General features: G+C 35.2%; 1 protein-coding gene across 2 annotated transcripts in view; it reads left to right on the top strand.

The window, feature by feature from the left end:
• Positions 1–16,420, top strand: part of LOC126965509 (protein argonaute-2-like) — a 49,226-nt gene that overhangs the window by 14,918 nt on the left and 17,888 nt on the right. For both annotated transcript variants that reach the window (XM_050809148.1, XM_050809147.1), the window contains 10 exons: positions 652–748; positions 2,151–2,271; positions 3,172–3,305; positions 3,791–3,957; positions 8,184–8,277; positions 9,410–9,514; positions 11,337–11,464; positions 12,097–12,211; positions 14,038–14,205; positions 15,659–15,766. In XM_050809148.1, coding sequence (XP_050665105.1) covers positions 652–748; positions 2,151–2,271; positions 3,172–3,305; positions 3,791–3,957; positions 8,184–8,277; positions 9,410–9,514; positions 11,337–11,464; positions 12,097–12,211; positions 14,038–14,205; positions 15,659–15,766 — 1,237 coding nt within the window. The remainder of the gene's footprint in view (positions 1–651; positions 749–2,150; positions 2,272–3,171; positions 3,306–3,790; positions 3,958–8,183; positions 8,278–9,409; positions 9,515–11,336; positions 11,465–12,096; positions 12,212–14,037; positions 14,206–15,658; positions 15,767–16,420) is intronic.

The raw sequence follows: 16,420 nt of genomic DNA, 5'->3' as shown, positions 1-16,420 counted from the left end.
TAATAGAAAACTAAAACCAAATGAAATAATAGTTTAAAACTTATTTTCTAAATTATTTTTTTATTTTTTAGTTGGATTTTAAATAAAGTGTGCTTTTTAAAACTATTAAGTACTTAACCATCAATTCCTGCCTTATCGAGATAAAACATTATATAAATTGCCAAAAGATCAACAAAATAAATAGTTGTTAAAAAAAAACACGCTTTTTAGTTTGGTTAATTCATAAAAGCGTGTTTTTTTTAGTTTTTTTAAAACTATTATTTGCATTAAAAAATATGAGTTAAAAATTCTCTTTGGTATTCGAAAATTGCCTAATATTAGATAAATCGGTTGAATCTAAAGATTGAGATTTTAAATTAACATCAATTCCTGTCTCATAGACGATAGATGAAAATTATAGAAATTTACAAAAATCTTAGTTTGCAAATTGAATAATGGAATAATCGTATCAAATTAGTGTATTGTCATGGGTCCTCGATAAATCTACAAAGTTTGAATGAAATCTGGCCGTTTAAAGTGGGTCAAAATCGCGTCTAAATGAGTCAGTTACAAACATACAAGTGAAGCTAATATAAAGCGTAAGGTATCACGTGTACCATTTTGCACTGTTTTATCATTTTAACTTTGACACTGTTTTTTTTTTTTATTCAGCTATATGAAAGAAGGAACCGCCCTGTGTCCGCCTACAGAGACAATACAGTGCGTTGATGTCATACTACGTCAGGGTAGCCTGATGAATTACGTGAAGGTAACATATACTTCTTTATTATATCGAATAAAAATTACTCTTAAACTAGTTTATTTTTTAATTTTAAGGGAGCAACTATGTTGTATCTCAAAGGGTTACTAGTGGGAGGCTCCTTTGCACAGGATGCCGGCTGGTTTATGGGTACCACAACGTCGCCTATTTCTACCGTGAATAGTAATGTCTAAGCATTACTACTGTGTTTCGGTCTGAAGGGCGCCGTAGCTAATGAAATTGTGCTGCTCTGAATTGGGTTTTTCAAGAATTCTAAATAGCACTGCATTTTTGGGGTTTTCAAGAATCCTGAGTAGCAGCGCATTGTAATGGGCAGGGCGTATCAATTAGCATCAGCTGAACGTCCTGATCGTCTCGTCCCTTATATTCATAAAAAAGTGATTTAGCATCGTCTATGGTGAAAGCTAACCGGCTTGATTTTAAGCAACTTCAAAAGTCAATGTCAGAAATATTTTATTGACATAAAATGGTCATATTTCAACCATTGTGTACAAATCCATTTGATAATTTATAAGTCTAGATTCTCTAGATAGATCCTCTTGCTGATACAAAAACCGATGACAACAAGCCATGTTTATTAGTTTAGTGCGCGTGACAAGCTACGTCTTACACTCGCGATTTGTAGGTCACGTTGTGTGAGTGTGCGTGCATTGCTAAATATTAAGTTCAACTGTCAACCTCAATTTTTTCGACGTTTTCACAGCTATCACAGTCTAGACGTATAAGTGATCTAAGACAGAACCTTAACACATAATACACCTTAACTGACCCCATGAATCACTCAGTCGTTTAGTGAAAAACCGAATTGAAGGGAACCTTATTAAAATCAGTTCAGTAGTTTTTGAGTTTATCGCGAACAGATTAACGGACAGCCGCGGCGGGGGGCTATATTTATAATATGTAGTGTTGTCTCAGAAACAAACATTCAGATTCTAATAAATATTTTTATTAGAAAAACATAACAATTTTGAATGAATGAATGAAAATACGGGATGAGACGCGCAGGCCGTTCAGATGATGGTAATTGATACGCCCTGCCCATTACAATGCAGTGCAGCTCAGGATTCTTGATAAGCCCAAAAATTCTGAGCGGCATTACAATTGCGCTCGTCACCTTGAGACACTTATGTCTCATCAACCTCTTAATGTTAACTGTCATTTGCCCAGTAATTTCACTAGCTACGGCGCCTTTCAGACCGAAACGCAGTAATGTTTATACATTGCTGCTTTACGGCAGAAATAGGTGCCTTTGTAGTACCCATAATCTAGCCGGCATCCAGTGCAAAGGAGCCTCCCACTGGTATCCGTAGTAGTCTGTTTGCTTTCGTTATAAAGTTACTATTGTAAATTATAAGATTAAAAGGTTTGAATTGTATTATTGTTAATGCAGGCGGGTCGACAGTTCTTCACGAGACCAAGGAATCCCATAGATCTCGGTGATGGCTTGGAAATGTGGACCGGTTTGTTCCAGTCGGCTATCTTCACGTCAGCACCTTTCATTAATATTGATGGTAAGAACTGATTCTATAATAATTACAAATGGTGGCCTAAAAAACTAATCCCCACCATCTGGATATCTGGCGTTCCTCCACAGTGCGGTTTTTCAGGAATCTACTTCCACGTACAACAAGAAGCTGTAGAATAACTTCCTTGTGGGGTGTATCCAAGACGATACGAATATGGCACCTTCATAAATCACTTTTCTAAAACTGTGGGCGGCGGTGATCATTTAACATCAAGGGACGCTAGTTTACCCAGCTCTTCCATAAAAAAATAAAATAAAGACTAGTAATGAATAAAGTGATATCCCTCACTTTTGGGATTTATTATACACATTAAATTTCGGACTCGAATCCGTAACTTCTCGGGTTCCTTACGAGCGCTTTTCTACTGAGCCAAACGTCCGAATGACGCATGGTTCGTAAATCTTGGTATGTCTTGTTCAACTCTCAGGTTATGGCTCGATATACAGGATCTATTTTGCAGTTGATAATCTGCTCAACCCCAATAATCGCATATTTTGAAATTGAATTGAAAGAGCGACATCTCAAGTTAATTTCCTAATAGATATACATTAATATCTCAAAATGATGAAGGTCAAACATTGTTAAATGATAGCTCAGTTTGAACTTTTACTAGAATGACCTAGACTATTGTCAAATGAAACTTCACGTATTCATTTGAACTATTTTAATCTAGCTACTTCTAGCTTGACTAGATGCTAGCCTCATTCACAAACACAATATTAAATATAGTCACAATATCTAAACAAATACTTAAGGCGCGTGTTAAGTACATACATTCTGGTACTGGCACCATCTATCGGCAAACAATGTAGACATTCATAGTGCCGATATTGTTTCTGCGCAATCTATCTCGAACATTCATTTTCATTATAAATTTATTTTCAGTGGCACACAAAGGTTTCCCGAAATTCATGACACTTATTGATGTACTTACTAATGAATTCCGATTGGATCCCAGACGCCCTCTGGAGGATCAACGAGGCACTGATGCTTTATATCATTATCTGAAAGGACTGAGGGTAGGTTGGAAAAGCACAAGAGCAATTTATATAAATTAATCCTTAGAGCGACTTCAGCTTTGTATTTTAATTTAATTATTCGTATTATTAGATTTATTTTTATTAAAACAAATTACTCCAAGCACGTCCGAAATTTGCAACGAGCTTAAATCAACGAGATATCCCTCTACTAATATGTATCATTGTTTTAAACTACCAAAATCACGATCATCATGTTACAAAAAGTGTCGAAGAATCTTGTAGCATTAGGTGTGGATCGAACATTGGCATTAAACTTTACTACGTAACATACTACGATAATGTACTTAGTTACAATACTACAATAATTTACTTAGTTACAAATACTACGATATTGTACCTAGTTACAAATACTACGATATTGTACCTAGTTACAAATACTACTGTTCTTAGTTACAAATACTACGATATTGTTCTTAGTTACAAAACTACAATAATGCACATGCAATAAACGCATTTCTAACCAGGTTACAGCCACTATCACTGATGCTGGATCATCCCGCGTCCAGAAGCGGGAATTCATTTGTAACGGTCTAGTGAAACCCGCCAGTAGAATGGAATTCAAACTTGGGGATGACGGTAAAAGTAAAACCATCACCGTTGAGAAGTATTTCGCCGAAGTCAAGGGCCAAAGGTATTCAGTTATATTAAGTTCAATCAGTTATTGTTATAAATCTTACAAATGTTTTATGTAACAAAGGTGTGCTATATTAGCTATATATGACATTCGCGTGTGGCGTTATTTATTCGTCCCACTGGAAGATCAGCGCTGGTTGCGACAGTAATCAGAATTATTTATTTATTTATTCATGTATAGGAAACAAACAGTATTATGATACTTAAATATTAACAAATCTTAAAACTTACACTTTCACCAGTGAAGTTTCCAACAATTTATACGACACTTAGTTAAAAGGTAAGCAACGGTAAGATAAAAACCACAAAACAAAAGTAATACAAATTAACAACTAATTACAAGCTATATAAGTTACACAATACTATACACGCCTATTATACAATACTATAATGAATTAGTTACAAATGAGATACGTATTCAGAAAAAAATGTAAGAATGGGGTTAAAAAAAATCAGTAATTATTTAAATTATCACAAACCAATGATCTGAAAACATTTAACTTTTCATGAAATATGTCAATATCACTGTATGCTCTATTATAACAGCTATATGCCCGAATTATAAACCTGTTCTTTCCATGTATTGTTCTCGCATAGGCAACATCTAATACATCTTTGCATCGGGATGTAGGCCTTCTGCAGTGTAATCCTATTTTACTTAATAGATATGGAGAATCAGCTATATTATGTAATAATTTATATAAAAATGTCTCTATGGGTTTGACGGTCTTTCAAAGAACTTAAATCGTTGGAGTGAAAATTAAACGTGGGATCTAAATGTTGTCGGAATTCTAAATGCTTAATGAATTTATTTTGAATACGTTCCAAGCAGTTTATATGAATATTATAGCAGGGGTTCCAAACAACTGACGCATACTCAAGATGTGACCTGACAAAAGCGTTGTATAAAATTAAATATGTATGCAATTTTTTAAACTCACTTCCCTGCCTTAAAATGAAACCAAGCATTTTATATGATTTATTAATTATACGATCATAGTGGGTTCTAAATGTGAGTTCACTATCCAGGATTACCCCCAAATCTCTAACCTCTTGAACTCTTTTTAATTTTGTGTCATATATCTGATAATTATACAGTATTGGATTAGATTTTCTTGAAAAACTTATGGCACAACATTTTTCAATATTTATAGTGAGACCATTTTTTAAGCAGTAATTACCAAGCTTATTCAAGTCACTCTGGAGGAGGATGCTATCATCTGAATTTTTAATTTTTGTAAATATTTTATTATCATCAGCGTATAGAAGAGAGCTTGTATTCCGAAATAAATTATACAAATTATTTAAGTTTTCTTTAGTGTTAATTCCGCCAATATTTGTCTTTAAAACAATTCGACACGTGTTTCGCCTCTACACGAGGCATCCTCAGGACGTGTTGTCTCGCCAAAATCTGGCACGAGACTCAGTGAGTCAGAGTCTCGTGCCAGAAACACGTGTCGAATTGTTTTAAAGACAAATATTGGCGGAATTAACACTAAAGAAAACTTAAATAATTTGTATAATTATGGATTTCCGCAAAGTAACGCCTTATTCAATAAATTTTCCGAAATAAATTGTCTATATCGTTGATGAAAATATTAAATAATAAAGGGCCAAGATGAGATCCTTGGGGAACGCCAGAAGTAATGGGGACAAAGTTGGAAGTATAGCCTTTAATCGTTACTGATTGGGTTCTATGGGTAAGGTAACTTTCTAGCCATCTTAGAAGGTTGCCATGGATACCGATGCCAGCTAATTTCTTAATTAATATAAAATGAGATATTTTATCAAAAGCTTTTGAGTAATCAGTATAAATGGCATCAACCTGATGTCCTTCGTCCATAGCCCTAATTACTATATCCACTAATTCACAAAGATTGGTCTCAGTGGATCTTTTGTTAAGAAAACCGTGTTGGTTTATTGATAAAATATTTCTTACAGCTGGGTAAATGGTATCATAGACTATTTTCTCAAATAATTTAGGAATAGTAGAAAGTTTTGATATAGGTCTATAGTTTTTATATCGTGTCTATCACCGCTTTTAAGAATTGGAGTAATGTAACACATTTTCCAGTAATCTGGCATAAGGCCTTGTTTTAAAGATAAATTGAAAAGTATGGATAAGGGTGGCGCCAAATTCATATAGCAGTTACGCAAAAATATAGGACGAATACCATCTGGACCGGTTCCTTTAGATACGTTTATATTTTTTTACTAAAGGGGTGGTACACTTTACAGAGCAAATGTCAACTAAATGAGAACTTTCAGTATCTGAGTCTAGGTACAGAGTGTTATTATGTGATTCAAAGACAGATAAAAAGTAATTATTGAAGAGCTCAGCAATATGAGCGCCTTCTGTAGCTGTTTGATTGTCCAGATAAACTGTCTCAGGAAACTGGGTGCTATTGATTTTGTTTTTTATAAAAGACCAGAATTATGCTGAAGTGTGACGAATTTGTCACAAACACTTTAACGTATATTTTTGTTTGTGTAATATGTTCTGTATTGTTCTGATGCTTCTCAATATATTCTTAATAATGTAATGTTCATGTGCCATAAGTGAATTTGCTAGAAACTGTCATAACCATAATGTTAACACCAGGAACAGACATAAACTTATAATGCCTTTTACAATAAGATCCCAGAAAATTTTCAACACTAAAGTATTACGTTATACAAATTAATTGTTACAAAACGTTTCTGTGGTAAAGGTTACTATAACATAAATGACTTTCTTAATGGTACTGTAGATTGGGAATGGAGTGACCGCCCTCAGGCTATTAAATAATAAGTTTAATTGTACAATATTACTTTGTCAACATATTTTTTTATGAAAAGAAAGCCCGCTGAGTTTGTTGCGCCCATTCTTCTCAGGTCTCAGGCATTTGTTTTAGAATAGGTGTAGGTTTTTGACTTTCATTAAGTGTTGTCACGTCCTATTTTGAATAAAAATATTTGAATTAGAATTATTATGTAAATATTGGGTACAATATATTTGCATTCCTTTTCTATCTTGCTGTACTCTTGCACACTTTGTCTGTCTATACCTTAGTATATTGCAATCTATGGTACTGGTTATCTATACATATAAATAAAATTGGAGTGTCTGTTTGTAATATTGAAATATTTTTTTTTATAATTTTTGTCTGTCTGTCTGTCTGTTTGTTCTCTGAAATGGTTGGACCGATTTTGACGGGACTCTTATAGGCAGGTAGCTGATGTAATAAGGAGTAACTTAGGCTACGTTTATTTTAGAAAAAATCTATATTATAGCGACACAGAACAACAGAAACTAAAGAACTATTAACAGCAAAGTCAAAACGTAACAATGAAAATTTCAAAAATAAATCAGTGATAGCGTGAAAATATCACGAAATGTACTTACGGCAATGAAACTGCGAACCGTACTGACGCAACAGGACGAGCGCGAGGGGAACGGGACTCGGGAGGGGCTGCATGTACCAGTGACGTTTAGAGATAATGTTGGCGTGTAGTATGTATATTCTTAGCCCACAAAACACCCAACCAGTAAAACATCCCATGGTGTTAGTTAATTTTTAATATAAAGGTCTGCATACATGTCCTTTAATTTAATTCATCTAATTTTGTTTAATATCTTTTTTTTATGGAATAGGAGGGCAAAGGGTACGGGTCACCTGGTGTTAAGTGATCACCGCCGCCCACATTCTCTTGCAACACCAGAAGAATCACAAGAGCGTTGCCGGCCTTTAAGGAAGGTGTACGCGCTTTTTTTTAAGGTACCCATGTCGTATTGTCCCTGAAACACCGCACAAGGAAGCTCATTCCACAGCTTTGTAGTACGTGGAAGAAAGCTCCTTGAAAACCGCACTGTGGAGGACCGCCACACATCCAGATGGTGGGGATGATATTCTAACTTGTGGCGTGTCGTGCGAAGGTCGAATTCTGCGGCAGGAATCAGGTTAAACAGCTCTTCGGAACACTCCCCGTGATAAATGCGGTAGAAGACACAATGAAACGACGTCTCTACGCAACGCCAAGTGATCCAGCCGTTCACAGAGCACTGGGTCCCCGACAATTTGAGCTGCTCTGCGTTGCGAAACTTATACCATTCATTGTATTAAATTTATTTGCATGCCTAGTTAAACCTGGCGAAACATGTGAAACACACCATGTTTATACGCAAATAAAGTATTTGTATGATTTATAATACTTCCAATTGTTTAAATAACATGTTTTTTTTAGGTTGCGATACCCTAATCTTAACTGTATGTGGGTTGGACCCAGAAACAAGCAGATTTACTATCCAATGGAGTTACTTCATGTGGTCTATGGACAGGTAAACTTTTCCTTACTGAATGATTTACATCAAAATTTTCGTGTCTTTTATCTTTGTTCTTTTATTCTCTTTTCTTTCATCGTACTTATTTCTTTTATCTTTGAATAAGTTTTTAGTAATGCTAGTTTACCACTTGACTTGACTTGAGCATAGCATGAGCGAAGTGCTTATAAAAATCGTTGTTTTTTAAACTTTAACAACTTTGTATTAAATGAAGATATACCAATATTTTTTAAAAACTGAAAGAAGACTTCAATCTATTTGATTCAGTTTTAATTGAAATCGAACCATGTGAATTAAACGAGTCGAATACTTGACAATTTATCTTTCAATATATTTTTGAATATTTCTTGGCATTGTGATTTATCTATTAACAGAGACAATTCGATAAATAATACCACATACCTGCTTTAGGAAATGCCTATTACTAATGAGCATAGCCTGAGTGTCTCTTTTTTCATTATTTCTATTTGTTTTTATTTTGCTTTGTCTCCGTTTCTATTTTAATTTAGTCATGTTATTGTATGTCAAAAATTTTTTGTACTTTATTGGGATAATTTTAGAATGATAATTATTTAATACTATTAATGTTATAAATGTGAAATTTTGTATGTCTGGATGTATGTTTGAACTTCTTTAACGCAAAAACTACTGATTGTATTTTGATGAATCTTTACAATAATATAGCTTACACACCAGAATAACACATATTATAAAACTATCGCGTGAATTATACTTTATATGGCAAAACAACGTTTGCCGGGTCAGCTAGTATTAAAATATTTAATAAGTTTAGAATAAGTGAACTAGCTATTCCTCACATAAACACTTAAGTTTCATGAGGATGGCTTAAATTGTTTAGATGTTTGTTTCTTGTATATTTTGAACAATAAATAAAAAAAAAAGATCAAGAAGAAACGATAGAGGGATATTAGACATTAGTTATCGAATGTTCATCAAACGATTATGAAAAAAGAATTTATCGAACCTTCGATAGGCTTAAAACACGTTATAACTAATATTCCTAAGTTTAAGCGTTTTATTACGAGTAAGCAGTTAAGATAAAAAAAATCCCGACATCTCTTACAGTAAAACTAAATCAAACATTTACATTTATAAAATATATTTTCAGGCATTAAACAAGCAGTTGAATGAGAAACAGTTGTCAAAAATGGTCCGTGAAGCTGCCACACCGCCTTGGGATCGTAAAAAGAAAATTGAAGAATGCATTAAAGACGTGAGTTTTATATTTTTAACTAGCAATAGTGAAAAATTTCGTTTTAAAATATCTATGGCTCTATGGCAATAACCAACCAGTGTATTGAATAAATAATTACTTACGGCCGTTCCCAATATACTATCTACAGATAGAGATAAATTACTACCTTCTACTGTCGGTAATTAGCTGTCAATAATCTGAAGCTGTCCCAATATACCCGATAAGTCATTCTTAACGCCTTATATTGGGACGTGTGAATTTAAATTACGATTTTTATCTCAAGTGAGAGATAGACTGAATATTGGGAACGGCCGTAAATAAATAATTAAATGTTATTGATATAGTTGCTCTCCGTACTTTGCAACAAAAATATTTTTCGCGTGACATAAAAACAAACTTTAGTTACTTCCGCTTCAATCCGGCTCGAAGTACCAAAATTATATATTAGCGCGTGCGTAGAAAATATAATGGTGTTAAAATGAGAACTGGAATAGCGACCAAGAAATCAAGGCCAAAATTGAAGTGGCTCGAAGCACCTTTAGCAAAATGAAAAAAGTACTTTGCAACCGCGGTCTTAAGATTTCCTTGCGCACTCGTTTACTGCGTTGTTACATCTGGCCAATACTTCTATACGGATGTGAGGTTTGGACTATTAAACAAGACCCCAGGAAACGAAAAGAAGCTTTTGAAATGTGGGCATACAGACGTATGTTGGCCATTAGTTTTACTCACAAGTTCACGAATGTGGAAGTTCTGCGCCGCGTCAATCAAAAACGCGAACTCACGCGAAATCATCAATATGAGGAAAGTCGCATATTTGCTTAGGCACGAGACGTACGAACTCCTACAACTCATCATGATGGGCAAAGTTGCCAGAAGAAGAGGCGTAGGTCGCAGAAAAAAGTCTTGGCTGCACAACATCCGAGAGTGGACAGGAATCCCGAGTGGGGCAGAACTATTTCGCCTCGCGAAGGACAAAAAGTAAGAATTACAAAGCTGACTGCCAACCTTCGCTAGTCGGAGAGGCACTCGATGAAGAAGAAGGAAAACATACAATAATAAAAATTAAAAGTATTTATAGCTTTTAACAATAGACAGACATCCCTGAAGAGGTTTCGATGAGAGCTGGTCTGCTGGGACCCTCAATAATCCTCTAGGAACTGCCTAGCGTGGGTGCTTAAAGATTAGTAGGCGTTTGTGTATGAAATATGCTGTGATTGATTGATTCAAGGTTAATCGGCGCGAGTGTCACAATTGGCATTAGATCTGTCAATCAGATACTAATTCGTCTGTTGTCTATAGGTACCTCTCTATTTCCTACAGCAAACTATCTGCACTATAGTTTGCCCTAACAAAAAATTACAACTAAAAGAATAGATAATTGCGGCGCAAACAGCTATTAAGTAAGTTTCTATAAGCCACAACCTGAGAGTCGAACAAAGCATACAAGATTTTATGACGATACGTCACTCGAACGGCAGAGGTCGTGGGTTCGAGTCCCGCATCGTTCAAAATTTGTTTTTCAAACTTTATTTGTGTATTATTCCTAGAAGTGAGGGTTAGGTATCACTTTAAAAAACATAACAAATTGTTAAGTTTCTATAAGGTAACAGAGTTATATATTTATAACAACTTTTAACAAACAGTTTGTTATTTTAAGTGATATCCACGTCTGGGATTAATTATACAAATTTATTTTTTTCTAAAATTTTTGTCACAACCTGAGAGTTGAAAAAGACATACAAAGATTTACGGTCGATGCGTCACTCGGACAGTTGGTTCGAGTCAGGTTTTGGTAGGTACAAATTGAATTTTAACAATTTTTTTTTTGTTGTTGTAGATGAACTACCCACGCAATGAATTCTTTAAGGAGTTTGGAATGGCTATTTCAACAGAATTCCTGGAAGTTAATGCGAAAATACTCAAACCACCTATCCTGTCAGTAGGCGACGGGACCGTGGAGCCAAGGTAGTTTCATCATCATGTCTACAGCTAGACAGAGGCCTCCCCCAAGAGATCTCCACGATGATCGGTCCTGCGCTACCCTCATCTAACGTTTTATCGGAAAACTTTGAATTGTTCCATCTTGTGATGGTCTACCAACCCTACGTGGTCACAATTCGAGGACTTTACTACCCTAGTCTATCTGTCCGTTGAACTGTGTGCACTGCCCACTGCCACTAAAGTTTCACAATCATTTGGGGTATGTCGGTGACTTTGTTTATGATCAATGATATTATATTAATTTAGTCAGTATTTTGTGATCTACAAATTAGTGATAATTACCCCGAATGTTGTATTTTATGAATTGTACTGTCAATACAGTGCTGCTCAGGATTCTTGAAAATCCCAAAAATTCTGAGTGACACTACAATTCCGCTCATCACCTTGAGACATAAGATGTTAAGTCTCACGTGCCTACTAATTATTAATTTCAGCTACCGCGCCCTTCAGTAATGCTTAAACATTACTCCTTCACAGCAAAAAAAGGCGCCGTTGTTGTATTTATAATCTTGCCGTAATGGGGCCAACCATAAATGTCGCGTCATACTTGACATATTCGCATCGCATAATATAAAACTGGATTTTCACTATTTTAGACGAGGTGTATGGCAGGCAAGACGTTTTCTACAACCCAGCGCTATGCTAGCCTGGGGATTCCTCGTCGTAGAGACTGACTCGTCCAGACTAGATTGCAACTCCATGATTCAATCGGTAATGTATTTGTTTATCTTACTTACTTCATGAAATCCGTTACACATCCTCTCTGAATATGGTCCTTTAATGTGTAAACGTAGCACCACTTTGCGAAGTCCCATGCTTAAACCACTTGAGATATGTCAACTCAGTGCAAAAGATATAATAATATTCATGAACAGAATCAATCTTATCAGTGGGCTATAGTTAACAGTGGCTATCAGAATAAGATCAAATAGGTGGCAGTGAAACAGGACTGCAATGAACTGTACTAAAGTCGAATAACAATCCATACCCATAGTTAATTCATGTGAGGAGGTCGTTATTAAATAGATTTTACTTTTAAAATGTTTTAAATAATGATTTTAGTGTAAATTCAGCTAAGTTGTATTAGAGTCACTTCAACACGTCGTGTAGATGCCTCAAACTACGCGAGGCATCTACAGATGCTGTTGGCTCTCCAAAAGCTGGAACGAGATATATAATAAAATTTTAAATAGCAATTTTTTGAAGGTACTCAGGTCGTTTCGTCCAGGAAACAACGAACGAAGCTAATTCGATAGCTGTGTCGTAGAAGAAAGTTTCTTGAAATCCACACTATGGAGGAACGCCACACATCCCGATGGTAGGGATGATATCCTACTTTGTGGCGTGTCGTGCGAAGGTGGAATTTGGCGGTAGGAATTAGGTGAAACAGCTCTTCGGAACACTCCCCGTGATAAATGCCGTAGAAGAAACACAATGAAGCAAAGTGTCTACGAAACGCCAAGTGATCCAGCCGTTCGCAGACCACTGGGTTCCCGACAATTCGAGCTGATACTGGGGTGCGCTAGACCAGAGATGACAGCAGTACTCCTTATGGACCTGCGCTTTGTAGCGCGCTTGAATGTGGGCCGGCCTGAAGTAATGCCGTGCTCTATTTATGAAGCCCAGCTTCTTCAAAGCCAATTTGGTTTTGCCCTCCAGATGATCGCGGAATTGGCAATAGCTCGAGATTTCGAGACCCAGTATTCCGATACTAAGCGAGGCTTTAAGGGAAGTGTTGTCGAAGAGCGATGATACGGCTAATGGTTTTTTTTAGTGGTAAACGCGCTTAAGTCTTCAGGGGGGTTAAATTAGACAAGGTTCAAATTCAAATTCAAATATTTTTATTCAAAATAGGATTTAAAATCACTTATTGAACGTCAAAACTACCACCCATTCAAAAGAGACTGCCTCAGACCTGAGAAGAATGGGCGCAAGAAACTCAGCGGGCTTTTTTTTTTTAATATAAAATATGGATTACAATGTAATATCGTAAAATAAACACTTATAATTAAAGAGCCTGAGGGTGTTCGCTTTATTCCCATTCCGTGGTGTCATTAAGGAAATCGTTTATGCTATAATAACCTTTCCCACACATACGTTTTTTAACAATTTTTTTAAATTTCGTAACACATTTGTTTTGTACATTTTCTAGGATCATATTGTAGAAGCAGATACATCGCCCAACAAAAGACTTACTAACTCGACCCAACCGAGTAGTAGGCATAACAAGTTTATGTTTATTCCTCGTGTTAACATTATGAATGTCACAGTTTCTAGAAAATTCCTCAATGTGCTTATGAACATACAGAACATTATCAAAAATGTATTGAGAAGCAACAATCAAAATGTTTATTTCTTTAAATTTTTCTTTTAATGATTCTTTAGGACTTAGGTTATAAATAGCGCGAATAGCCCTCTTCTGCAGCACAAAGATAGTATTAATATCGGCCGCACTGCCCCATAAAAAATGGCAGCCTAAAATAAAATCGTTTAGCACTAAATCAGCGATATGAAATCATATAATATTTTTTTTTCAGTTCCAACGTGTTGGAAAGCAGATGGGTATGAATGTTCAAGAGCCGAAGCTAGTGAACTTGAATGTGAGATTGAATGAACTCCTTGGTAAATTCAGATCTGCGTGGGATGACAACATCAAACTCTTGTTCGTCATTGTCAATACGAGGATGAAGAACACATACCAGAAGGTATCTGTTATATAAGGGATATAGTATGAAATTGCCGATTTGTACTGAAAATTTTAAATTAGTTTTTTTTAGTTTCACATATTTATTAATCAAAGTAATTACCATGACTAATGTACATTGCTGTCATTTAATAGGAAGGTTATAAATATGCCTTTGCGATAGAACTGTGCTGATCTATATTCGATAAACTGTGTGAAATCATTTTCATCTCTCCAAACGCAACATTGATATTGCGAGCTGTTTTTCTGTCGCGTTGGTTCCGCTTCGGAACTCGTATTCGAAATTCACTCGAATTTTCGAAGTATCCATGTTTCTTGTCTAACGGCCGTTTTCAATAACCTCCCTATAGTTACGGATACTTTGCTGTCACCGTTTAATGACAAGATCTTATCTATCTATAGTTATGTTCAATATAGTTATAGTCCAATGTTTTATGTCGATAGGTTATTGAAATGTAAGTAATCGTAAAAGGATAGATTTGTCTACCTCTAGTAAGTTAAACTAAGGATATATAAGCTATTAAAAACGGCCATAAGTTGAATAAAAAAACAACTGAAAGTGAATAATCGAATGTTGCATATTTTTTAAAGGAAGAACTACATAGGTACCATGTGAAAAAAGATTCACTCAAAAATCTCAAACCATGAAGTTTCTATGTCAATTCGAAGTATATATTACAAAAATACGGCAATGTCATACTTTAACTCCTATTAATAAACTCCTTTTGTAAATATTTTAAAACTAATTATTAAGGTAATTCGGTACTCATATAGCTAATAATAATATTTACCAGTAGGAGGCTCCTTTGCACAGGATGCCGGCTAGATTATGGGTAGAAACAACGGCGCCTATTTCTGCCGTGAAGCAGTAATGTGCAAGCATTACTGTGTTTCGGTCTGAAGGGCGCCGTAGCTAGTGAAATTACTGGGCAAATGAGACTTAACATCTTATGTTTCAAGGTAACGAGCGCAATTTTTTAGGGTTTTACAAGAATCCTGAGCGGTACTGCATTGAAATGGGCAGGGCGTATCAATTACTATCAGATGAACGTCCTGCACGTCTCGTCCGTACATACTTCAATAACAACATTGTTTTTATTGTTTGGCGTCTGTTAAGTTTCATAACTATATTTTTCTATCGCATTTACTATACAATATCTTTATCCTGCTGTGTTCAGACACAGTTTAGAATTAAAATTAAAATCGTTCTTATCGTTGCCCCAAGTTTAGTTTTAATTAATTTCATTTGTCTACATCTTTTAAATTAGTTACTTTTGTGAATGTTTGCGTTTTGTGACTGTATACCTTTGATTTTTCTTTTTGTTATTATTGTATTTGTGAAACATGTGTTAGGACGCATCTACATTTATATTTTGTATCTCTTTCCTATATTGTTCAGTTCTTGTGATGTGTTTGTTATGTTTCCTTGTAATAATAAATAAATAATTCAACAGGTGAAACAATTGGCTGAACTGGATGTCGGCATTCTAACTCAATGCATCAGGGATGTCACCGCTCAGAATAGAATGAATGAACAGACGATTCGCAACATTTTGCTCAAGGTAATATTATTTTCACACCTACAATATTCTACTTTAGTCTAATACGAAATGTCAAAGTGAAGCAAGCTTTTATTTCTTTTCAAAAGGCAGAGATAACTATCTATATATATAGAAATGAATTGCTGTTCGTTAGTCTCGCTAAAAGTCGAGAACGGCTGGACCGATTTGGCCAATTTAGGTCTTGAATTATTTGTGGAAGTCCAGGGAAGGTTTAAAAGACGAATAAATAGGAAAATGCTGCTAAATTAAATAAAAACAACAAATTTGTTTTTCCTTTGATGTGTCCATACATAATTTCTATGAGAGAATTTATTGACGCATGGTTTGACAGTTCTGCTGTGAAACAATTTCATTACGACAGCAGGGTGCATATTTTACGAAGTAATTTTTGATGTTATGATATATTATTGACAAATTCATATAAAAACATTATTTTATTTAATATATACAGAACAGTTGATGTTGTGAGCATTGAACTTTTGAATTATCGAACTCGGAAAATATATTTTTCTGAACTGGAAACCATTTAAGTAGATTTTTGTAGATCATTGTTCATTACCGGGTCAGGCAAAGGGTACTAGCCAATACAGCCGGCACCATAAGTAGAGCACTAAAAAAAGGAATAAAGGTGCTCTTGCAAATAATTGTGTTATA

Source organism: Leptidea sinapis, chromosome 7, assembly GCF_905404315.1.
Source record: "Leptidea sinapis chromosome 7, ilLepSina1.1, whole genome shotgun sequence".
NCBI classification, from domain to species: Eukaryota; Metazoa; Arthropoda; class Insecta; order Lepidoptera; family Pieridae; genus Leptidea; species Leptidea sinapis.
Note: the sequence above shows the minus strand (reverse complement) of the source record. Positions and strands in the feature narration are given on the sequence as shown.